The following is a 25,398-nucleotide window of genomic DNA, read 5'->3' on the forward strand; positions in this document are numbered from 1 at the left end:
GCATCCTGAGGGTCTGCAACATGAACTAGTTACTCTACCAGAACTTCTGTGGAGCCCCAGAACTCCTACAGGTTGTCCCTACTGAGCCTAGTTGTGCCTTTTGGAACAGCACATGGCAAGTTGAGCCCCTCTTCTAGTCCGTTCACCTGTTGCCATAGCTCTCCCTACATCTTCTCTAACCTCACATCCTCCTACTATTTTCAGTTTTCAGCTTCTAGACTCTCCCTGTCTTGATCAATTTCCTTTGGCCACTTGTTCATTCTATTGGGTATAACTGAGATTACCATCTTGTGGCAGGCACATTCACTTACGGTATTTTAGTTTGTCCATTATCTGGTGTGGCATTGAGAACTGAGTACAAGCCTCCTGCCTTGAGCGGGGACCCAGTGAGCCCCTTCAGTTGGGGGAATCCTATTAATTGCTTCTTTCCTAGTCATGTCCCACAGAGTTAGCCAGCGCCAATTTTAGCAACTGAAATGTCCACGTTGCTTTTACCTGAATTGATGGCAGGACAGGTCTCTCTCCCCCCACTTCTCACTGCACATTTGCCTTTTCAAGCTTGTGTAGGACTTTGCACTGATCCTTGCTCAGTTTTATCTGTCCAGCCCCCTGAGGTCATTTTAAATCCTGATTCTGTCAGTCCAGACATTTACTATATCCCTCTTTGTTCACCTCTTTGATAAGCCCAAACTTCCCTAGTTTCTATACTTTCATAAACGGATCAGACAGTATGGCATTGAAGACAGGAAATGATCCATAACCAATACCCCTTACCTAATTCATCTGCCAGCTCCACACCCACCTCCCACAGCCCCCAGAGGCCAGAGACTTTCTCCAGGTAACTGGCTTAAATTCACACTCACCACGTTTCTTCATCTAGCAATGGCTGGGCAACGTCAGTGAGCAGAATACAGAAACCAGGTCAGCAGCCTCCTTTCCCCTTCTGTCTTTCTTCGACTTCTAGCCTCCTTTTGACTTTCTGATATCAAGAATACTGGAGCTATTGATTGGTTGCCCTCTTGTGTTTTCTGAACCAAGAATGGATTTGTTATGATAACAATAATAAGAATAATCCTGTCATGTATGTTACATATACCTTCCAAAGCACTTTCATATTTATTATCCCGTTTTATCTAAAAGTAGGATTGGGCAGCTCAGAGAGTGACTTGCCACAGTCAAGAAGAAGCCAATGGCAAAGCCAGGGTTTGAACCTGGTGCTTTGACTCCTCTTTCAGAGCTTGGTGAAACAGCGTGGTGGTTGGAAGGGGCAAGTGGTGAGATTATTTGACATCTCTGAGCTAGACAGACGAGAGGATCAGCTGAAACCACAAGAGAAAGCCTGGGGATAACTGCAGGATGCCTGGCCAGGTCTCTCCAGTCCCCCTAAAAGTTCTGAAAGCAACAGAACAGTTGTGACATTGGGCTCTGGGACTAAATTTTCTAAGAGAAAACTTGATAATTTCTAAAAGTCCCATCTACCGTTAACAATTACAGAAATCTCTAAATCTAAAGCAGGCTCTATCCCCCTCACTCCCCTTTCCAACCCAACTAGAAAATGTGGGTGGGTTGAGAAAGAACAGAAAAGAAAGATCAAAACTGTGACAACCTTCTGACAACATTTTAACTTGAAAATTGGCTCCAAATAGATGGCATAATTCCGTGTAGGCAGATATAAATCAGGCGCAGATTTACCCAGATCTTCTTTGTTAGTTCCTAACAAAACACCTTGAAGAGATTGGGCCCTGAGCTGACCACTCGCCTTTGAAAGGCCAGCTTGACCTGGCTCCCTCTGCGAAGGCCACCCTGCCTCTCCAGCTGAATGTGGCATTTTCCTCCTCTGAACTCCCAGAGCCTGTGTTGCCCTCATGGCCCTCATCAGACCATACCTGGCTTGTTCCCTTTAGTTGATTGTTGGCTCCCTGTGCACCTCCTACCTTAGTCTCCCTGTGCATCAGCAGGCGCTCATTAAATGGTTGGGAGAAGAACAGAGAGTCAGGAGATAGGGCTCTGACACTAGCCAGCCCTGTCAGGGCTTAGCTGGCTATTAGGTGCCAGTCCAGATGGCTGATTCTGCAAAATCTATCCTCCCAGAAACAAGAATGCTTCCTTGGATAGGGCAAAAAAGTGTTCATGGTTCCAGGCAAAGCCTTTCCCACTGCCAGAAAAATGTCCCTCCCTCAGAGGACCCTGGGTTGTTTACACACATCACCTGCCCAGCCTCGTGGTGACTACCAGCCTGGCCTCTCCCTGGGCCCAGCCCCTCTCCAAGACGGCCTATCGGGAGGGCAGAGCAGCTTGTTGGGAAGTTTGCTGAGCTGCTCTTTCTCATCTGGAAAAAGAAAGGGATAGAGCCAGAAGGTCTAAAAAAGGTGCTTCTTGCACCTAGGTTCTATGTTCTGTGTGTCCGTCCTCCTCCTTTGAGGCTGTGAGTCATCTGACATTCTCCCACCCCCTCCTCTAGCTCTGCAGCCTGACAGGGGCTGTCCTAAGTGATAGTTACTGATAATGTTGACTGACAGCTACAGTAAGGGCCGCCTTGGGACAGAGGAGGAATCAGTGTAGAGAGGAGGAGAAGGTGGTAATACTAGACCCTTACAGAGCAGATAAGGGCCAGGGAGGGAACCACCTGTCTCACAGCACACCTGGGACATCTCCCCTAAGGTAACCTCTCCCACCAGCAGAGGGGCATTGCCCAGTGTACTCAGGCAGCACTTGTCCAGCACGGAGCTCAGGGGGAGGGTGCCTACTGAGGTGAGAGCCAGTAGCAGTGGCTGTGCTGGGGGACTGTATGTGTGGAAGGATAGGAGCGGCATTCTAGGCAGGCTGCACAGAACCTTTCTCACTCCCTGAGCAGTTGGCTTCTGTGAGCTTCTGGGTTTCTGTTTCCCTACTGCAGTTGAAAAGGCCAGCTTCCCATTCCTGGGATACCAAGTCCCAGAAGATTGGGGTGGGGAGGCATCAGCAGCTCATTTCCTCTCATTCCCCCACGTAGCCCTCTGGTCAGCATGCAGAACTGTGGCTCTGCCCAGCTCCCTGAGCTCCCTGCTGTGTGATGCTCCCAGAGGAAAGGCAGGGCCTTAGTATAAACAGAGAGAGCTGCAAAGGTAGGTTTTCAGGAGGGGTGGTTAGTGGACAAGGGGAAAGGGGAGCTCTCCAGTAGGCCTGTCTCTTATTGGGGCCAGTGAAGAGTCAAGACCCAGCCCAAGCCAGGCCTCTGCTTGCAGGCCTCCCTGTGGCCCTGGCCACACCTGCCCTAGTAAAGGGCTGGGGCCTCCAAGGACATGGATCATGATGGAACCTTTGTGCTCAGGACATGACTGAAAGAAGGATGCCATCCACCTCCAGCCTTTTGGGGAGAGCAGGGAGAGGGCAGAGGGGCCCTTAGACAGAGCTGTAGGGCTTGGAGCAGCCCAGGCTGCTGCCCCCAGAAGCCTGGCCCAGGGCAGCATGGACGGGGCAGACACACTTCTGCACCCAGTGGGGCTAGGCAGTTCCTCACGCCCTTCACCAGTCTTCACATCTCTCTTATGCTGCTGTCATGAGCACTTATTCCTGTTGAGGTAGGCTCTGCCCATGAGAGTGTGCACACACGTGTATTTTCTTATGGTCTGGGGAGTGACACGTGTTGTGTCTGTGCATGAGTGCTTACACTTAAGGCCTGCTCACAGAGGCAACCCACATGAGCTGCTTGGGCAGATGAGACGCAGGGCCCCTGGAAACAAGGGCCAGGCCTGGCCCTGGGAGGATTTGGGGTACACTTGTACCTGGAAACCTTTCCTAAGCCCCTGCCCTCCCCAGCCCAAAGACTGCACCTGTGTAGCCCAGCACCCAAAGGTTTGTTCCCAAGAGGGCTCAGAAAAAGCAGGAGGGACAAGTTCCTCCCTACCTTTGTAGTTCTCTTTCTGGCCTCTTCCCGCCAACAGCTTCCTTGCTTTTGGCCTCCTCAGGCACAGCCCAGGCCACTGGTCTACCCTCAGACCATAGCCAGCAGACCCAAAGTATGCAGAAGGGAGGAAGCTGGTGTGGATGAGGGTGGACTCTGCATTTATATCTGTGCAGGGTTCTTAACCCTAGCTGTCCATAAGAACACCCTGGGGAATTTCTGCTGCCTGGCTCCACCGGGCCAATTAATCCAGTGTCTCTTGGGGCAAGGAGCTCAGGCTTCAGTACTGATCAAAGCTTCCTAGGTGTTTCTTCTGTGCCGCCAATCTAGAGGACCTCTGATTGTTATAACAATGAAAGATAGCTAAAACAATTGTGTGTTGGTTTGGGGATACTTACATACGCATCTATGTACTAAAAGTGTAAAAATATGCAAATGGAATGAAATGAAATTCAAGAAAGTAGTCATTTCCAGGCATAGGAAGCAGGGTAATAATATAGGGAGGGTCAGATACAGCAACTGTAGTTGTTTCATTTCTTAAGCAAAGTGATAGAGACACAATATTTTATACATTTCGGTTTGGTTGAAATAGCTCGTCATAAGTTAATGGAAAGAAAGAAAAAGGAGCATGGATTTTGCAGTCAGACAGACCTAGTTTTTCTTTTTTTCTTTTTTTGGATACCTGGGTTTTAAGTTCACTTCTGCCACTTACTAGCTGTGTGACCTGGCGTGAGGGCTTAACCTCTCTGAGCTCATTAATCTGTAACTCGGGGCTGTTTGAGGATTGCCCAAAGTTCTAACGCTCATTCCCTGAGTCCCAGCCTGAGTGAGCTCAAACTGGCCCTCATAGAGCCCTACGTGGCACAGTCACAGTTAGGAGTGGGTTGCTAACTTTCCCCTGGGCCTCAAACTTCTCCGTCACAGAATGATGGCATCATCTCTTCAGGCAGGGGACCCCAGAGGCAGGTGTCAGAGCAGGAAACATCCATTCCTTATAGGTTCCTTTTTTTGGGAGTAGGGGTAGGAGGACTCCAAAGGAAGGCAATTTAGTCCCAGTCCAGATCTGTTTCCAGATACCTCTGTGTCCTCTCAACTGGGGTAGGTGTTGGAGCCGGGCCAGGGGAGGCAGGCAAAGCTCTGAGAAGGTAAACAAAGAGATCTTCCTCTAAGGATATTTGGAAGGTAATGGGGGAGGAAGGAGCCAGGTCCTCACACCATGACTGCCTAGGGTTGGAGTGATCAGCAGCCCCTGGAGAGTGAGCAGCTGGGGAACAAGCCCCCTCCTCCTACAGACCCTGCAGGGCCCTCTCACAGAAATGCAGGTCTGGGGGCTGTGAATGGGCATATGAATTCTGGTGTAGTCAGGCAGCCTGTGCCCCCAGAAGATGGGAGCCTGTCTGCACATACGCACACGGTCTGTCACACATATGCAACATACACCCGTATGTGTGCGCCAGGCCTGGTTACGGAGGAGGGAAAGGAACTCAGACACTATTCTCATTAGACATACTTTAAAACACAATGTGGCTCATTTTTATTTTAATCTCAAAAAAATTCCCTTTAGAAGGAAAGGCAGTTAGGGCCTCTAACTGGGTGGCTCTGAGCTACCTGAGCACGCATCAGGGCCTGCCAGCCCCAACCTCTACCCTGGGGCCTGAGCCCATGCTTGGGCACTGCTCTGTTACAACTCCCTGTCCCCAAGCCCAGCTTTGTCACCCTGGGACCGGGAAGTTCATGGCAGCTCATGGCAGTGGGAGAGGACTGCCTGAGAATCCTGGGCAGAGATTCCTGGTGCCAGATTAGCAGCAGGACCGACAACAGACCTAGCAGCCAGAGAGGGAGAGATAATAAAATAAAAAGGATTTCCTCACACTTACATTTTCTCCTGGAAAAATAATAGTCAAATGCCCAGCAGCTCCTGAACCCTAGGAAAGTCTGAGGAGGGTGGTATATGTGTGGCAGGGGGACTGTTAGAGCCACTCCCCAGCCTCAGGGCCAGGCCAGTCTGCTATGCCATAGCTGCTCTGCAGAGACAATGTGGTGCTTCAGATGCTTCTGGGGTGGGGGACCAGGCCCTGTCCAGCCAAAATGCTGCTGGTGCTGTGGCCCTGTCCTGGTGCAGGGCCTCACAACATGAATCAGACCCCAAACCCTTCTTGCTGGGCCTCATGCTGCTCCAGCCTAGGGCACCCTCCTCTCAGTCCAAAGTGGGAACCAGCCACTTGAAGGGTCCCCTGGCATGCTCTCTCTTCTCTTCTCCCAATGCGACTGGTCCAGCCAAACAGAAAGATAAAGATTTCCTTCTCTTAGGAAGGGGCAAACTCCATGGGCCATCAGGATACTCCTGCTTCGTCCTGGGTGAGGGAACCCTCTAGTCCAGGGAACTCTGGGCTCGCTCCTTGGAGCTTGTGGCTAAGGAGCTCCACATCTGGGAGGCCTGTGTCCCTGTGGGACTCTTGAGCACCCCCTCCACTCACCAGCCCCAGGGCATAGCCATTGGGCCTCCGCTCAGGATGGGGAGCACCACCATTGGTCCACAACCCTGGGGGGTGGCCATTGAGGCGGAGGCTGACCTGCTCCCCATTGCTGCCATGAGCTGCCAAAGCCCGGGCACTGGTGCCCGCTGCCTTGAAGGGTTCTCGCTGCCTTAGGACATGGCTGCGAATGATCTTGCGGAAGGTCTGGCGGAACTCGCGGATACGGTAGGCATAGATAAAGGGATTCACAACTGAATTGCCGTGAGAGAGGACAATGGCCAGGTACATGAGCCAGGGAGGGGCGTGGCCACACTGGGGGCAGAAGAAGGTGAAGCAGTTGATGATGTGCAGGGGCAGCCAGCAGAGGGCGAAGAGCCCCACGATGATGGCCAGTGACTTGGCAGCGTGGACCTCTTTCTGCAGTGTGGACTGAGCCCGCTCCCCCGGCAGAGGCTGGCTCTCCATCCGCTTTAGCTGTCGCCGGGCTGCCAAGAAGATCCGCAAGTAGACGCCCAGCATGAGCAGCAGGGGCACCAGCACACAAGCAAAGAAGTTGTAGTACACCATGTAGTTCATAGGGACCACGTCCTCAAAGAGGCAGGCCACCTGACCCTCCCCACAGCCTCGCGAGTGGTTTTTACCCTCCTTCTGCTGACTGCAGTTGTTCCAGCCCAGCATAGGAGTCAGGCCAATAGCAAATGACAGCACCCAGCAGATGGCAATGATGCCCTTGGCCCTCATGCCGGTCACCAAGCCATTGTACCTGGGGAGAGGAGACCAGTGTCAGAGGTCTGAGAAACCAGGTTAGGCAGGGCCAAGAGTCAAACCCAGGGCAGCACCCCACCCCTATTTACTGTCTGTGAGGTCTTGGACCTGTCACTTCCAGCCTCTCAGCCCCACCATCCTCTTCTGTTGAGTGGAAGTAGTAAGCCTGGCCCATCTCACAGGCTGCTGGGAGGCAATGGGAGAGGCGGCACCTAGAAATAGAAGCCACTGCACAAATGTTCAGATACTTATTAGTCTTCGGAGTAATCCTGAGACTTAGTTTGATTTGAGGGAATTAATAAGTGATTTTTTTTGGGGGGGGGCGAGTATCACCTCCATGTTGGTTGATGCTACAACACATTTCCCTTTAGAGAGTGGGAACAGGTGTGGAGGGTGGGCTCATTGGCTGGGGGCAGAACCAGCCAGATCAGATCTGTAGATGATTCGGATCTTCTGTACTCCATGCTCTTTCTTCCCCATTTGACTTGTGGTCTCCAGAAGCCCCCAAGGGGAGGCAGCACAGGGAGGTAAAGGAGGGGTGGAGGTCCCATGCCAGGTGAGATATTTTCTCCCCTCCAAATCAAACTACAGCCCTCTGGAGAGAAATGAGGTAATTACATCTTAACATTTGGCGATCTTAACATTCAAGAGGAAATACTTGGATGAGGTATAGAGGTCCAGAGAGGAACAGTAATCTGCCTGCATTGCTCAGTATTCCTGAGAGCCAGACAAAAATCCAACTCTACTGATTCCCAGTTCCAGACTTGGGGAGTGGTTTGATCTGCTGGCCAGGAAACAGAGCTCAGCCCTACAGGAAAGGTGGCATAGATTTATAAAAGAATGGACAATCAAAAAAATAAAGTCTCCATAATTTAGGAAGGCAACCTCAAAGATCTCTAAGGGATGATCTTTTGTTTAACAGTTTTGATTCTGGCAAGACCAGACTATCATACCCTCTACCTGTTGGAAACCCTACCCATGGGTAGGAATCTAGCCTTCAAGTTCAGGATAGATTGCTACCCAAGCACAGTAAATCCTTACCTCATCTGGGCCCCTTGGGGGCAGGTCTTTCCTGCATCCATCTCTGCACTGCCAGCTCTGAGACAGGGATACACGGTAGGAGCCAAGGAAAACTGTGCTGTACTTAAACTCAGAGTTGGAAACATCCATAGAAACTAGTTTATGGGAGGCCAACAGAGGTGCCAACAGGTAACAAAGGTGGGAGACAGGTTGGTGAGGCTTTTACTGTCATCGCTGCCATGCAAAGTGTGTGTCCACTGTTAACTGATCTCAGGAGGGGATGGAGAGCTAATTTTGGGGGTAAAATCTCTCAAAATTTAAATCTCGTCTACTAATTCAAATTAAGGAAGAAAAAAAAATACTGTTGGCTTCTGACTTATTAGACCAACCCCTCATTTTACAGGTGGGGAAACTGATGCCCAAGGAGAGGAATGGACTTGCTGTGGACATTCCAAGAGCCCAGAGGCATCTGAGGCCAAGGTAAATTTGTCAATTCTGAATCCAAACAGTAACCAGGCAGGCCCATTCTCAGGAGCTGTGCAGCCCCACTCCTCAGTGGCTTGGTTGCCTGCAACATGGCCTCGGCAGGAGGAGAGCCATGGACTTGCCCATTTCTGCCAAGCAAAAGAGAGTGGGCACTGCCCTGTCTACTTGTCCTGGAGCCTCATCTAATACTTACATATAGCACTTACAGTGTGCCAGGCACTGTTCTTAGTACTCTATAAATTGTGATTTATATAATACTCACTAAATGGGAGGCTACATTAATTTTGACATCTTTCCTGAGAAAAGCATATCCCTTCCTGAGTTCTAGCCCTGGTGCATTCCTGTAAACAGAAATGTTCTGTCACTTCACCTCTCTCAGCCTCAGTTTCCTCAGTTTGTAAAATGGGACTAAGAATCCTGGGCCTGTCATTAGTGCCCCCTAAAGGTAGAATGTAGAATCAGTGGGTGGAAATTACATGGAGGCAGATTGTGGCTCAGAGTAGCTGAGCTGTTCACAGGAGAAATGGGTTGCCTCAGGCAGCAGTGAGCTTCTTGTGGCTTGAGGCACTCAAGCAGAAGCAGGCAGTTACAGGATAGTGAACAGCTGCCTGCACCCTGGGGGCCACCTGCTTTGGTGGTTTTCAAATTGTTCTCCAGTAGCAGACCTTCTCGCCCACATTTCCAGGCAGTTATAGAAGTCGAGCTACAGGGGAAGAGAAAGGGCTTGAAAAACATTTATTGAATTAATGAGTTGGCGGGGACATCAAAGTCTGGCCCAAGGGCTTCTGGGGACACAGTATGGAAATCCCTGGTATGTGCAATTGTCTACTTTCACAGATGAGGGAATCCATAGGGGAAGTCTTCCACAGCACTCCGAAAAAAAAGCACCTTGTGGGGACAGAAACAAAACATACATTAATAGCACTTGCCTATACATGCAAAGAATATCTCTGGAAGGATTCCCAACATTGCCTTCTGGTGGGGGACAGGAGGCACAGGGGACAACTTTCTACTATATACCTTTTTGTTCCTTTTTAATGTTTTAACACGTGCAAGCATTATTTATTTTTTAAAATACCAAATAGATTTTAATTTTGGTATTCAAAAGAAAGCCCCTTAGGCTGAGAGCCCTGGACCAAGGCTTCCAGGGGGCTAGGACAGCACCAGGGCCCAAACGGAACCATGGGTGAGCCCCAGCCTGGCCAAGCAGCATCCTCTGGGCTAACACAGTCACATCTTGGCCTCTCAGACCCCAGAGGTAGACTGTCCAGCTGGGAGGGATGCCAAGGCCTTCCAGCAGGACATTGGTGCCAGCCCCATTTGGAAGTGCCCTTTGCATCCCTGCATCCTCCAGCTTGCAGGCTGCCTCTTCCTGGGGGATGCCCATTACCCACATCAGGGGCTCACCATATGGTCCAAGAATACGTGCCATGATTCTAGGTGGGGCTTCCTATTCATTTGCATCACACTGAGGAGTTTTTCTAAGTTGTCCAAAAGAGTCAGTGATCCGAGAGTTGAAGAGCCACTGACCCACAGGGGAAGCCCAAACTCCTTCCCTGAGCATGGACTGGCCTGAGTCGGCCTCACACCCTTCCCACCCACTCAGCTCATCTCTTTCTGTCACTCAGCAACCGGGCCACCTCTCCCTGACCCAGCGCCCATGCCCTCGTTCCTTCCTCAGGACCTTTGCCTGGGCTTTGCCCCCACCCTTCCCCAGACACATCCTACCCATCCTGCAATGGGCATCAGGCATCACCTCCTCCGGGGAGCCCTCTCTCCCAACCCTGCCCTCCGTAGAAGTCAGGGTGATTCACTACATACTACTTCAGGCCTTGGCATCAACTGCCGCCCTGTACCTTGGCCTGTTCCTCAAGGAGTGAGAGCACCCACCATGGCTACTGAGAGAGACAGGAGACAATGGTGCACAAGTCCCCTGCAAAAAGAAGCCTGTCTCTTTTCCCGGGTTTCCATCCTCTGGGGATAGGGAGAGCTACATCTTTTCCTCTGGTCTGGCTTCTTTTTCATGGACTTCCTTGACTAGGCCCTGCCCTAGCCCCACAGGTTCCCTGCACTTGGGAAAGAGATAGATTTTTCTGAAATTGAATTAAAAAAAAAAATGGTGAGTAGTACAGGCCTGGGGCCAAATGGACCTTTCTGAGTGCGGCAGGAAATAGCATAAAGAGGAGTCTGAGTTCCCAGCTGTTAAGGGGACAAAGGAGGAGGGGGAGGAGAGAAGGGAGAGACCAGTCAGGCAGTGACTCCAAGTTCCCCCTCATGCCTAGCTTGCTCTCAGGAGCCCCCACATATGTGCCTAGTGGCCCACGGGCCTCAAAAAATAGGAAAGTGAAGGGACCAAAGGGCCAGGAATAGCAAGAATGGCCCTGGAGTCCATCCACATCAGGAGACACTTGTATGTCCTTCCCTGGCTCTGGCCTCCTCATGAGTAACACAAGGGTCATAACATCCACCCCACCACAATGCTGGGCCATGAAGATCAAAGGATGTGCTGCGCTAACATCCTCTGGCAACTAGAAAGCTCTCTGCTGTGAGGGAGGATGAGCATCATCGTCATCCCCATCGGCTCCCTGCAGAAGAGACCAACCTGAGCTTTCCAGAGCCTCACTGAGCAGAACTCAGATGGCTCAAGGTCTGTGTGGAACTGAGGTCCAGCTCTGAAAGGTCATGGGAGTCGGAGGTGTAGATGGGGTGAAGGGTGGGGGCAGACCCATGGTTCTGAAACTCCAGCCACTCAGGAAAGAGCTGAATCCCCACCCCACCTGCTCCATCAATCCACTTCAGGGTCCCCGTCACTCCCATCCACTCACTGGACCCTCACAACACTTTTATGAGCTCAGAGGGACTAAATTGTCCCATTTTATAGATGAAGAGATGGGCCCAGAGAAGGGCAGCTAATTTTCCATGGCCACACAGCACATCTCATCCTACTACATCAGAGATTCATTCTCTTGACTCTCAGAAAACAGAGAGGGAAAGGGAGCAACCGAAAAAAGAAAAAAGCTGAGGTACTTTAAATTGAGAAGAGCAGCCCTGATCTCTCCCAAGAATGTTGCCCTTTGAACAAGAGAAGAAAGTGAAAGCTAGGCTTCCGCTTCCCCATATAGGGTTCCCACCAGTGCATGGGCTCAGCCTGACACCATGAAATGGACTCTGGGCCTCTGTTCCCGGCCCACCTGGGTCCCCACAGGCAGCCCCCCGCCGAGCTTCCATGTTCTGAGCTGTCACTGGACAAACTTGGACTCTGCTTTGCTCCTTGGAGGAAGGGATAGAAGCTGTGGGGACCCAGGCTGTCCCCACAGACTTTACCTGGAATCAGACAGCCTCTAACTCAGCTGCCTATTAGGGCCAGCCAGAGTCCCCTTATGCTTTGGCAAGGGCTCTAGACTCTCCCAAGACAGGAGGCTCAGGCTCCTCACTTTCTCTTGAGCAGCCTGATGTGGTGTCTGTGTCCCCCACAGAGCCCAGCTGACAGGAATGGCTACTTGGTGCAGGTTCTGGGGACACTGGGGCAGCCCAGGACCACTCCACAAAGGCTGAAGTCAGAGTGGGTGACAGGCCATGTTTCTTCCCAGGCCTGGTCCCAGCTCTGCTACCAACTCATTGGGTGGCCCTGAGAGCTGGTTTCCCTCTCTGAGCCTCATTTTTCCACCCAGAAGATGAGAGGAAATGACCTCTAAGGGCCTCCTTGGGTTTGACACTCTAAATTTCCATTTTCTCACTGAGCCTCGCCCTGCTCCCTGCTGGGGCACCCTCAGCCCGAAGTAGGGCTGCTGTGGCTTCCTCTGTAGGTGGGCACTCCACCTGTTTGGGAGAGTTCACCACAGGGACAGCATACCCTGATCCTTGAGACCTCTCAGAGCCCGCAGCCACCCAGCTGTGGCTCTGTGATGGAAGGGCAAGGAGACAGAGCAGGAGGCCCCAGGGCACCCCAGGGGAGGAACTCACTTTCCAGCCTCATCTGTGGCCTGGGTAGGTGGAGGCCATGCCAAGTAAACTCAACCTCTGGGGAAGTCTTAATTTACACAATACTTGGCTGAAGTCACTTCACAAAAGATTCACCATAAAAACCCCCTCCAACAGCCAGCCAGCCCCTCAGCACATAAACTGCCTCCAAGACTGCGAGGCCTTGGTGACCTGAGGAGCAACATAATTTGCATATAAGTCCTAGTGACTCACTGTGGCACTTGGCCAAGTCACTTACCCTCTCTGGGTCATTTTCCTAATGTGCACACTGCGAGACTGGCTCAGAGGAACTGGGGAGGGCGGGCGGCAGGCAGGCTTCTAGCTCTGAGGGCCTGTGGTTTCCCGTGGTTCCCCGCCCACCTGCCCGTTCCAGCATCATGCAGGGAGTTTTGCTCTTGTGTGTGAAGAACAGCCCAGACACACCCACGTGCAGTGCATGGGTCATGGGGCCCAGTGTTCCTCAGCCTGACACCAGGCCAGGCTGCACTCATCTGCCAACAGCTGAACATGTCTGGGGAGGGCCAGGGTGCCCTGTGCCCACAGGGATCAGCCAAATCAGCACGATTGCTGGTCACGTGCCAGCCCTGGGCAGTCCCAGACTAAGCCCCGGGGCCCTGTCCTCAGCTCTATATGCTGACACCACAGACTAGGCCCTGGGCACAGGCAGCCTCTGTGCAGATGTGAACCCCCAGCCCCAGCTCACCGGAGTGGGATGCGGATGGCGATGTAGCGGTCAATGGCAATGGCCAGGAGGCTGAAGATGGAGCTCTGTGTGAGGACCAGGAGGAAGCAGGCGAAGAAGAGGCAGCTGTGGCAGGCAGCGCAGAACCCGATGCTGATGGTGATGGCGAAGGGGATGGCAAGCACTCCCACCGCGATGTCGGCTGCTGCCAGTGACACCACAAAGTAATTGGTGACATTCTGCAGGTTGCTGTTGAGCCACACAGCCCAGCACACTAGCACATTGCCCAGGATGGCCAGCACAGCAATTGCCAGCTCCACTGTGATATACACCACAGAGCCCATGGTGGATGTGGCTGCAGATGGGCAGGCTTAGCGAGGACACGGGCCGGGCCAGCTCACGGTCCATAGCTGCAGCCCAGCTGGAGCCCAGGCGGAGGGGCCCAGACCCCTGAGCCCCTTCCTCACAGGAGCCAAGAATGTCCTTGCCAAGGGCTCTCCAAGAGCTTTTTCACAAACGACTCAAAGTCTCCAGAAACCACACCCTCACCAGGGGCTCTGGGCATGGTGTCATATCTCAGCTGGGTTTCAGGGTTCCTGAGGCACCTGCAAAGGGAGAGCCCTGGTGAGATGAGAGAGTGGGCCCAGCAGAAGGCTTCCAGCCCCTCACCCCCATGCCCACCCTGGCCCCTTGAAGACCCTTCCACTTTGGATCCCCCCCTCACCTGCAGGCCAAATGTCAGCCTAAGGACGTCCCCCCACCACCTGCACCCATGCCCTGCCCAATCACAGCCAGGAGGTAGGAGAGTTGGAATTCTGGCCCCCATTGCAGAGGAGGACACAGGCCCAGACATATCACTGAGAAAAACTGCTTCAGCCTGGTCCAGTGGAATTCCTGCCAAGATCCCTCCCGAGGAGGCGGCCCCTTCTCCCAAACTCTCACAGGAGGGACTGTGGGCAGAGCCTGGCCCCTGCCAGGACACCGGCTCACACCTTGGCACTCTCCAAGGCTCCTTGCATTCCACCACCCTGGGTGTTGGGGTCACTGACCCTCCCACTCTAGACTCAGGGCCGGTTCTCTTTTTTTTTTCTGGGGGAACAGGAATCTCTCAAAGTTAAGTCACTCATGTTGGCTCCTGTCCTCAGCTTCTCAAGCCTTCTTTGTCAGCCTGGCCAGTATCTGGGTACCTGCACTCACAAGCAGCTCCACAACCCTCCTAGAAAGGGCCCCCTCACCCCTGGGGCTCTCCCAATCCCACCCACCTTCTCTCACGGAGCCAGCTTCTCAGCCCGATTTGACCTGCTCCATCCCCCATGAGCTCTCCCAGGAGCTACTAGCACCCACCTAAGGGACACCAGCTGCCCAGTTAAGAAAAGGCCCCCTCATTCCTGGAGCTTGGATCTGGAGGGCTGTGGGGAGCTTTCTGGTCCTATCTCCCACTGCTGGTGGGTAAGTTCTCTCACCTTTACCGCTGTTGGAGCAGGCACAAACCTGAGCCTGCTGCCTCCAGGTGCCCTCGCCAGCCAGCTGCATGTCTGGGTGGGGCAGGCGCTGTAGCTGGCTGCCTGCGAGCTTCCCTTTTCTAGGGGAGCCGCCTCACCTCCCTCCTCCCACGCCCTCTCCCCCATCTGCTCCTCTGCCTGGCTGACACAGGGAACAACTGACTTAAGTTTGGTGTTGGGCAGAAAGTGGGTGCTCAGCCAGGACTTGCTGGGAGACTATGAGCAACAATGTTTTTCTTTTCTGGGCCTCAGTTTCCCCATTGATACAGTGAGGCAGTTGGACCCTAGATGACCTCTCAGGGCCATTTTGGCTCTCATCCATGATTCTGTGAGAAGGAAATAAACAGATTTGAAACAGCTCCCCAGAGCCAAAATGTCATGGAAACATAGGAATTATTGACAGCCCTCAGAAGTAGAAGTAGAAGCCTTAGTCTCCCCAGCTGGCGGATCCCTGCCCAAATTCCCAGTGTTCCCCCTCAGGCTTCTGAAATAGTATCAGTCCAAGAAGGCCTCTGCCCACTAAATTGCCTCCTACTGAGAGCTAAGAGCCCCCCAACTCCACCCCATCCTCCCATCCTGAACCCTTGTGTAGCCCCAGGGGTGCAAGGGCAGCAGCCACCACCTGACTGGGGACAAGAGGCTGGAGGCTGCCTTTTGGTGGCCACACATGGGCTCAGGTGGCCACATCTTCCCTCCAGTCCTCCAAGACATGACAGATTGAGCAGGACTGGCAGCCTTGGGAGAAGGTCACTCCTGGTCCCTGGCCCTGTTCAAAGGGGCAGGCTCCCCCACCACCTGGCCCATATTGTCCATGAGGTGACAGAGGTTGAAATAGATGAACCGTAAGTTTCCTTCTAACTCCGATGCTGTCAGTGCCTCAGGTGGCTGGAGCCAGGGTGGGCATGGGCTGCAGCCACAGTTCGAGTGGGCCTCTTCTGCATCCACCAGGCTCTCTTGCCCCACTAGGAGGCTCAGAGTGAGCATCTGATGCAGAAGGGCCAGGAAGCAGGAGGAGAGAGGAGAGGAGGCCATAGCTCCTACAGAAACAGGTTTGAGCAGCCTGTGGCAGTCAGAGAGGGCTGAGTCCCATTGAACCTCAGCTTTGCAGGGACACTTGCCAGCCAGCTGCTCATAAGGTGTGTCCCTGGCAGAGACAGGCCAGACCAAGTCTTCTGATGCCATGTCCCTCGGTGCTTCTGGGTGCTTGGCCCTGGTCCTGATGTGGCCTCCCAGGCCCGGCAAGCCCTTGAGGAGCCACTTCTACCTGGGGATCCTGCCTCCCACCACGAGGGCCTCCTCAGGGGAAGAGGACAACCACCTAACATCCTTCGGGCCCTCTTTAGGGGAATCTGCATTGAAGGGCACACAGCCTTCTGCCAATATGACAACCCCAGACTAAGAGAGTGATATGGCCTTAGACCATCCTCCAGATTCAAGGGCCCTGCCAGGGAGCAGATAATGTGGAACATACCACATTTCTGCTGAGATGGGGCAGGGGAGCTTCACTGCCCAGAGCCCTGCTGATGGGGTCACATCACCAGCACCTGCCCTAGGGGCTGGACTGACTCCACATCAGCTGGGATGCCCAGCTTGGAAGGTGCCTTCAGGGGCCTGACCTAGGCCTCTGTTCAGTGAGGCTCTCCCAGCAGCCCTGGTGCCTGCCTGTGTACCCCCAGTTCTCAGTGTTTCTCCACCACCTTCTGTGCTGATACCCTTCCTGACTACACGGAAGCCACCTCCTGCTGCCTACCAGTCTCACAGAATGAAACAAACCCTTCTGCTCAGGCCAGTCTTGCATGTGGCCAAAGACACCTAAGGCTCCCAGCAGGGTCCATTCCCCCTCTGCCCCTTCCTTCAGTATTCCTGCAAGGCCCTTCCAGCTGCTGTCAGCACATCCTAGGCAAGGCTCACATGGTCCCACAGGCAACCTGGGTACCTGCCAAACTAGAATCCACTCACAGCACTCACAGCTGTGCCCACCCCAGCCCTGAGCAAAGCAGATTGGTGGAGCCAGAGGCACTGCAGGCCAGGCAGGGAGGGAGGAGGCTGGAGGTGCCCTGTTTTATAGCCTTTGCTCGATTTCTGTGCTGTACATGCTCCCACTATGGCTGATTTCAAGCTACTAGTGTGTCTTTGGGGAGCAATGCACATAGTCAGCTGGCCGCCAGGTACCAGCCACCCCCGAGCCGCCAAACACTACATTCTCCAAGAGGTTCCTGGTCTGGATACCAGGACAACTATACTGGTCCCACTTACATAGCTTGGGCAGCCTGCTTGGAGCTTGGGAAATGGTCATCAGTGTTCTCGCTGGCCCCACAAGCCCTACTTTACAGATGAGGAAGCTAAGGCCCAAAGAGGCGAAGTGACCTCTCAGCCTTACCATGAGCATTCAAGAGTGGCTGGGGACTGGGGTTGAGTGCCCATGGAAAACACAGCAGTGGGAAGACTTCCTGGGGCCCCCCCATCCCCTCTCAGCTTCCCTCCCTTCAGAAAGAAGCCTTCCAGAGCAGACAGGAAGGTTGGAGGCCCAGGGGGAGGGGGCTGGGGCGGGGCTGGGATCTGGCAATTTCCTATCCTTCTCTGTTGGCTCTGTCTATCTAATTAATCCTTGAGTCATCTGTTGCTAGCTGGGAGAGGAAATTAAGTATTAATAATTAATATTTCCTTGTGATTGTCCTTGTTGGGGACAGGGCAGAGAGCAGATACTGTCCCATAGAAACTGGAGACACCTGCTGCAGAACATGCATGATAAACCTTGAAAGAGCAACCCCATAGGATTCCCAGCAGTCAGACTCAAAATCGCCGTCTCTTCCTGCCTTCCTCTTCATCCCCACCCCAACCCAGCCACTTTAATTAAAACTCCATTTAATCAAAACCCACATACCTCCTGGCCCACTTCTTCTGGCTCCTTGTACGTCAGACAAGCGAGGCTCTTTGTACACATGCCCATATGGTGGCTGTACCCCCCAGAGCCTGCTGGATGAAGGCACCCGCTGGCTTCCAGGCAGTGCCTTGCACACCAGCTCCTGGGTGTAGCCAATGACAATAGACGGAGCCTAGTGTAGAGACCTGGACCATTGCAGCCACTCTAGGCCTGTTCCTGGGCTCCAGAATCTCAGCTTTAGACTCCTGCTACTTTCTCATAGCAAATGTTTAACAAACACCTATTCTGTTTTAGGCAGCATCCCAACCACTGGACTATGAGCAGCTCTGTGCCCCTGCTGCTGTGCCTGGTCCCACCTGGGCCCTGAGCTACAGCAGGGGAGCCTCAAAGAAGGAAAGAGCTCAGCAAACTCCTGAGAGGCAGCTGCTGCCCAGGGTGTTCAGATACCTACAGGTCATTCCCTGTCTTCAGGACCTCTGCTCCCACTTAAGATGAGCTGCAAACCACAATGTCAAAGCACAGGAGGAAAATTAAGGCTAAGAAAAATAAGCAATGATATCAAAAACATGAAGATTAATTTATTCCAGAAGAGAGAAAGGTAATGGAGTAATCTAATAATGATTGTTAAAGATGTGTAGGATCTTCAAAGAGATAAAAGAAAGGAATAGCATCTATAACAAGAATGAGGACTTATTGAACCAACTGGCAGACATGAAACTAGAACAGATGACTAGGAATAGAAATAATATAAAATAATGGAAATGAAAAGTAGAGGGACTGAAGTAAAGAATACAATAGATGTGAGGGGCTTTGAGCATGTATACACTTGAAGAGACAGCTGGGGATCTGAAGACAGTGCTGAGGAATTCTCAGACACCTCACAAAGAGACCAAGTCTGTGAGGAAAGAGGTGGGAGACACAGGAGATGAATCAAAAGGCACCACCATCTGTCTCGTGGCAGCTCAGCAGAAGCACGAACGAACTAAGAAGCAAAGCTGGATGGGCAGGTTGGCTCCCACTCCCAAACCACAGCCCTCTGCTGGCTCTGCCATAACTGGCTTTTGGGGTGGCCCAGGTGGGCCTGTGCATGAGCCTCCCAGAACACCATGGCCCCAGGACCCTCTGAGCCCCTCCCAAACTCATCAGTTGGAGCATGGTGGGTGTCTGCCAGTGCTGTCTGGAGGTGAGCGGCCACCAAGTGTGGACTCCTCTTCCCTCCCTCTCACCTCCCTCCACGGCTGCACAGCAGCCCCGCTTCAGGCACTTGGTGCGGTACCCAGGCCATGCCTGGTGGTGCTCCCTCCCCCACTGCCTGCATGTGCACAGCTGCCACTCTGCTCCAGGGGCAGGATGTGGGCAGGAACGGGTGAGAACCAGCTCCCTGAAGCTGGAGGCTGAGGCACTGCGCCACCTCACAGAGCAGCCTGGCTCCCTTCTCAGCTCCCTTCTCTCCACTAAGGGCCTAGAATGGCCCTTGATCCCCACATGTCCAGGCCAGATGCTGGAGAGGCCACAGGGCCCTGATCCTCCTCACCTGAGGTTGCCACTCACCCCTCATAGGCTGCTTCACCTGACAACCCCCCTCGAAGGGGCCACACCTCACACAAAGGTGCTCGGTGTCCCCTCCATGGGGGACTTAGGCCACGGGTCCACTCCTGCTCTATCACACCCTCTCTGAGGTGTGAACAAGAGGCTTGCCCTCTGTGCCGCAGCTCCTCACCTGCACACAGGCCATGGTGAGACAGCGCCACATGAAAGGCTCAGCACCTGGACCTCCCTCGAATGGCAATGACAGGTAATGTGCTGCCGACGGGCATGTGGGGGTGTTTCTAGATGGCCTGGAGAACACAGATCCCAGTGGGTGTGGGGAGGGACCCTGGCAGGAGGGGCCTGATGAAGGGTCAGTGATAGGTTCAGGGCCCCAGGGGCGGCTGCACTGAGGACAAGAGGGATGCAGACCCACAGCTGGGGATCCCTGGGGCACGGGTGTGATGATCCAGCCCTGGAGGCTGAAGGGAAGAGGCAGGGTGAACTGGGCTAAGCTGAGCATGGCCATGGGCTGGGCCACAGTCCTTTGCCCATTCAGCAGCCTCCCCAGGCCTGGCTTAGGGTTTGCAGAAGCCACTGAGGGGCCAGAGGTGAATCCCCTGAGAATGGATGGGCAGATGGCTACCAGCCCGGGGGGCCTCTGGGTAGAGACCTCCAGCCCAGACACCAAAGCCACACCGCTCATCTCTCCTTGGCCTGCTCAGGCAGACTCTCCTCCAGGCGACAAGACCTGTGCTGGTGGAGCAGCAGCATCCACAGAGGCAGGAGCCATGAATGGCAGCACCGGCCCCTGCCCAGCAATTTCCAAAACACAGGTCTGTCCAGCAGGAATGGCCATAGGCCCGGAAGGAATCCCGGAGGCTTCTCAGAGGAGGGGCCATTTGGGCCAGACATAGAGAGCAAGGAGGTGAAGGGAAAGAGGTGGGGAGAGATCCTACCACAGAAAACAGCTTGTGCAAGACTCAGAAGGCACATCAGAGGAGGCCAGAGGTCCTGGAAAGCTGGGGCAAGTCCTGCCTTCACTGGGCTCCCTGCTGTTTCCCTATGCTGGGCCTGGGCTGAGGGGCCTCCATCCATACCCTCTCCAGTCCCTGGCAGGATCCCATGGCTTCCAGGCTGCAGGGCTAGGGGCCTCCTCTCTGCCACTAAACTGCCCCTTCCTACCACCCAGAGCCCCATGCTCTGCCCAGGAGTCTCTTGGGGGGCTCCTCTCCACAACCTAGCTCTGTTCCCTTCCCCCCTCTGGGGCCAGCATAGACCTGGAGGCCCACCCTTTGGCACTGCTGCCCTCACTCCAGCCAACCTCCAGACCACTCACCTCCTCCAACCCCAGGGTCTCCAGGGCCAACCTCCTCCCTCCTGCAGCCCCCAGTGCTTCCTGGAGTCCAGATCTTTCCCCTGGGGACTGGGACTCTTCCCTTTTGCCCACTCAGCACCTCCTCGGCATCTCTATCACACACATCAAAACCCCTTCTTGCCTGCCCTTCCCTCTTTTGTCTGTCCATCTATCTGGCCATCTTTCCCTCTGCTCTCATGAGTGCACAGCCCTCAGAGCCCAGTTTGAATTGCACCAGACAAAACAGACTTCACAAAGATGGCTGGGATGCCAATTCTAGCTCATCTGGGGTTAGGTGGCTCAGGAACAAGGTTAGAAAACATTTCTGAGAGCAGTGATTTGCTTGCAAGAGCTATGGCACATTTCAGGTCACTGTTGAGAGCCAACAGGGGCTGCGGTCTCACACAGCAAGTGCTGCCCAAGGCCATGCACAGGCCCTGAAATTTGCAGGATGGGGTGCCCTAAAGCCACATGCTTGCACCCAACTCCATTCCACTACATCCCTCTGCCAACAGTGATCCCTGGTATTGTTCCCCTGATCCATGAGGCTAACACCCTCCCTCCAGGGTTCTTCAGCTCCAGCACAGACCCCAATCTGCCCCCTTCCCCTCCCTCCAGCCAATGCTCATCTCTCATTTCCTCTCCACCACAGCCCTGTACATTAGGCATTGCTAGGATCATCACCCTGTTCTACAGTTGAGAAAACAGATTTCTGGGAGCAGTGATTTGCCCAGCAAGTGAGTCAAGGAGGCAAGACCAGAACCCAGGTTGGGCATTTAAATCTCTGGTCCACTGGGTTGCCCCTGAGGGATGCCATTGCCCTCTTAGGCCCTGGACTCCTGGAGAGCAGGACCCAGGGTGTGTTTGGGGACCTGCACTTCACAGGCTAACATGGGAAAAGCAACATGCAAGCCCCCAAAGACCAGCCAGTGCAGGTTGTTTCCTGCCAGACACATCTGGGCGCCCTCAGCCTTCTTGAGGCTATGAACAGGGAAGCCAGCTCAGTCCAGAACCTCATGAGCACTGAGGGGATGCAGATGGAGGGGCATTTGCTGGGATCTGCATGAGGGACACCAGGACCTCGGAGAGCCTGAGAGACCCCAAAGGCAAGGGCAGACACCATGGCCAGCAGACAAGCTTGTGAAGAGCCCCTGCCATGGATCTGCCAGGATTGGGGACTGACCCACAGGGCACCTTCCCAGCCCCACCCAAGGCCTCTAGGACCAGCCACAGCAGGGCTAAGAGGTAGCCCCTGACTCCACATCATCCTCCTTGGCCCCCTGTGCTCCAAAGAGCTGTCCGCCATGGTCCTCAGGGCCAGGATACCCCCAGGGGCAGCCCTGCATGGGCACAGAGGTGGCATGGTGAGTCTTCTGGAAGAGGCACAGTCTGGGAGTCCAAGGGGAGCTGGCAGCTGAGGCAGAGCAAAGGGCAGCCAGTACCAGGGCAGGCCTGAGCTCCATGCCCCAGGAGAGCACAGGCCCCGTCCAGGGCAGACTCCGGGAGGGGGGTGCTGCCTGCAAATGGGGAAGGAGAGCTGGCAAATGGGGGCGGCGGCCTCTTCCTCCCCCCAGGGCCAGGAAAACGCCTGCTCCCCCCCCCCCCCCCCCCCCCCCCCCCCCCCCCCCCCCCCCCCCCCCCCCCCCCCCCCCCCCCCCCCCCCCCCCCCCCCCCCCCCCCCCCCGCTTCTCCAGCCGTGGAACCCTCGGTCTTCCTGTTCCTCCCATTGTACAGTCGTTAAAACTGAAGTCTAAATGCCCCAACGCAGGGATCTCTGCTCCTCTGGCTCGCGGCCCCGTCCTCGAGCCTCTGGGCCGTCCAGCGTCAATTCCCTCGAAAGCCGCCACCATTCCCGCCACTCCTACCTCCGCTCGGGGCAGCCCGGCAGAAGGGCAGGATCAGTCCGAGGCGCGCACCCACCGCCGCCCGTCCTCGGGCCTCTTTTGGGTCCCCTAAGCCCGGTCCCCGCCACCCCTGTTCACAGGACGCGCCCGCGCTGGGCCCCGCGTTCCAGGCTCCCGTTTCTCGCCCCGCCCCAGGCGCTGGGGATGCCGAGCTTTGCCTCTTGCTGTTCCCCGCTCCCCGCCCCGGGCTTCTCCACCTGTGGAAGTCCTCTCTGGTCCCTGGCGGTCCGAGCCGCCCTCCGTCTGCCCGCGCTTCGGCGCCCCCAGCCCAGCCCTGGCTGTGTCGCGCCCAAAAGGTTCATAGGAGCGCGCTGGGGTCGGCCCATGGCGCCCGGACGGACCGACAGACGTTCCCCGTCCATTACCTTCGGGTCCAGACGCCTGCTCCGCATCCCCGCCGTTCTGGCCGCCGCACTCTCGCCCTTCCCCTGCCCGCCTACCCCTGCGCACCTTCGGGTCCGGTGTGGGGCAGCTCAGAGGGTCTGCACACCGCCCCCCGACCGGGCTTAGGACGTGACCGCGCCTGAACCGCCCCTGCGCAGGCCATTCCAGTGCCCGCCGCCAAGCAGCGCTCGGACCTAGGTCGGTGAACTCCCGTTCGGGGTGGCGGGAAGAGAGGGACGGAGTGGCGGGGTAGCCTGAGGGGAGGCGGACCCGAGCCGCTCGGTCCTCCCGGCCCAGCAGCCTCCAACAGCCCCACGCCGCCTGGCCGCCAGCCTAGGACCCCCGGCACCCGCGACCCGGTACCCCGCTGACCTGTTCCTTGCGCGTCGGCTCCAGCTGTCTCAGTGGCCGCTCCTGCTCCGGCTCCGGCCGCGCCCTCACGGGCGCCCCCTGCAGGCGGCTTTGAGACCCGCGCTGTCCCCGCCCCGCCCCGCCACGCCACGCGGGGAAACCGAGGCTCCGGAGGTCGGCGGGGGATCCGAGGCGGGGGACCCGAGGCGATGCCCCTGGCAGGGCGAGGCCGCAAAGGGCTCGCATCCCCCGCCCTCAGCCTCCCGCCTTGGCCCTCCCAGGCTTGGCCTCCCTCCTCCAGAGCCGCACCCCCTCCTCTTCCTGGGAGTCCCTCTCCCCGCCCCCGGAGCCTTCCGGGTCCCACCCTCATACTCCTCTCCTCCGAGGAGCCCAGGGCCGCTCCGGTCGCTCTGGGCCTCCTGTGGATAGGCTGTCCTTTATCATCAGAGCTGGGCTGAGTCCGTGCCCCTGTGTCATCCCCTCCCCAATGTCCAACTGCCCCCAGAAAGTACCCGGTGCTCCTCCTTAAAAAAAATTTTTTTTTTCGGGGGCTGGCCGGTAACAGGGCTCGAACCTTAGACCTTGGTGTTTATCAGCACCACGCTCTCACCGACTGAGCTAACCCGCAAGAACCTCCTCAAAATTTTCCATGGCTCCCCAGTTCCTGAAGGATCAAATCCAGCCTCAGCACCACAGCTTTCAAGGCGCCTTCTGGTCCCCACGTCCCTCCACCCCCAGCCCTCACCCTCTTCCTTCCTGAGCCTTGCCAGGGGCCTGTGGTGGTGGCGGCTGGCATCTCAGCTCAAAGGATGCCTCCAGCAAGCCGGCCCCAACTTCCTATGCCCCCCTGCCTTTCCCCACCTGCCTGTGGGCCAGGGCCCCTCTTGTTTATACAGCCCCTGGTGGCCTGTGAGGCCCTGGCCCCCTCCCCCAGTTCTCTGAACAACAGGCCCTTACCTCCAGGCCCCCGCCCTCCCTTCTCTGGAAACAGAGGCTGGGAGTCTACACAACAGACTGTGAATCTCCAACCCTTGGGCTGGGAATTCCCTCTTCAACCTTTCTCCCCAGCCCTGTGTTCTTGTTCTGGAAGCTTCTAACTGGGACCAACTTCACGTCTATCCCCAGCTTAACCATGCAAAGGAATTTGTCTTCGACCCTTGGACTCTTGCATCTGAATGAATGTGGATGGACTCCAATTCTGTTCACAGCAGGATAAACTGCGTCAGATGGCCAGGGCGTTGATGGACCAGGGTTTTCAGGAACGCTTGCATTCTGGAACCTGTTGGGACTGGCGGCTAGAGGCCCAGTGTGGAGGGCCTTGCCCAGGGCCAAGTTGGATCCCAGGGCTGAGGCCAGGACAGGGACACAATCTCTCCCACAGAAGCCCCCGCCCATGGCAGGGAGGAGAGAGTGGGTGGGAAGTGGGTGCGCAGGCACCTGGCCAGCACGTGAGGAGGGGCCCAAGAGCCTGCGGTGGTGACCTCACTTGCTGGGACTCAGCTTCAATCACCTGGCAATCTTCCTGGTTCATTCCTGGAGTCAAAGCCTGGGTTCCTGTTCCCATTCACCAGCGCGGTTCCCCTGGTCCTGGTTTTCCATCACATCCAGTGGGACCCTCAAGATCTCCAGTGGCGGAGGAGGGCTGTGAAGAGTTGGGACCAATACACAACTAGAGTTAAACCTGAGACCCTGTGGGGTGAGGTCCACATAAGACTCTGGGGGCACTTTTGGTTCCTGCCCCCTTGTCCCCAGATGCATTTCTAGCCTCAGACTTGGTCCTGTCTCCCTCTCACACACACATACACCCACACACATGCACACACACCCCATCCTGGCCTTTGCTGAGCCTCTCAAGGAGGTTGCCCACCCTCAGCCTCCACAACCCTTGGTTTCCTTAGTGGAGGGAGCTCCTCCCACCAGGTGGGACACTGCCCTGGGACCAGCTGCTGTGTCTGTCCTGGTGCTGTGGTTTTCTTGCAGGCCTGTTGTTTCTGCCCTGTTACCTCCTGGAGCTGAGCTAGAGTCAGACTATGAGGTAAAGGCTGGAGGAAATGCCTGGCTGGGGGGCAACAGCTTTGGCACCCCAACCTTATTTCTGGGCCTCCCCACAAAGTAAAACTCCTCCTATAATAGGGACAAACCCCTCCTGTCCACATCTACTGGACCCATATTCATTCAAGTCCTCACTCAAACAT

The 25,398-nt window shown here is 55.2% G+C and overlaps 1 protein-coding gene across 1 annotated transcript; it reads right to left on the reverse strand.

Moving 5' to 3' along the window:
* Window positions 1-5,377: 5,377 nt before the first annotated feature.
* On the reverse strand, window positions 5,378-23,257 carry ADORA2A (adenosine A2a receptor). Its single transcript, XM_008574498.1, has 3 exons — window positions 23,225-23,257; window positions 13,316-13,899; window positions 5,378-7,123 (listed from the first exon to the last, which is right to left on the reverse strand). The coding sequence occupies exons 2-3, from the start codon at window positions 13,636-13,638 to the stop codon at window positions 6,217-6,219; spliced, it is 1,230 nt and encodes a 409-aa protein (XP_008572720.1). The 5' UTR covers window positions 13,639-13,899; window positions 23,225-23,257; the 3' UTR covers window positions 5,378-6,216.
* Window positions 23,258-25,398: the final 2,141 nt, after the last annotated feature.

This window comes from Galeopterus variegatus, unplaced genomic scaffold (assembly GCF_000696425.1).
Source record: "Galeopterus variegatus unplaced genomic scaffold, G_variegatus-3.0.2 Scaffold1054, whole genome shotgun sequence".
Classification (NCBI taxonomy): Eukaryota; Metazoa; Chordata; class Mammalia; order Dermoptera; family Cynocephalidae; genus Galeopterus; species Galeopterus variegatus.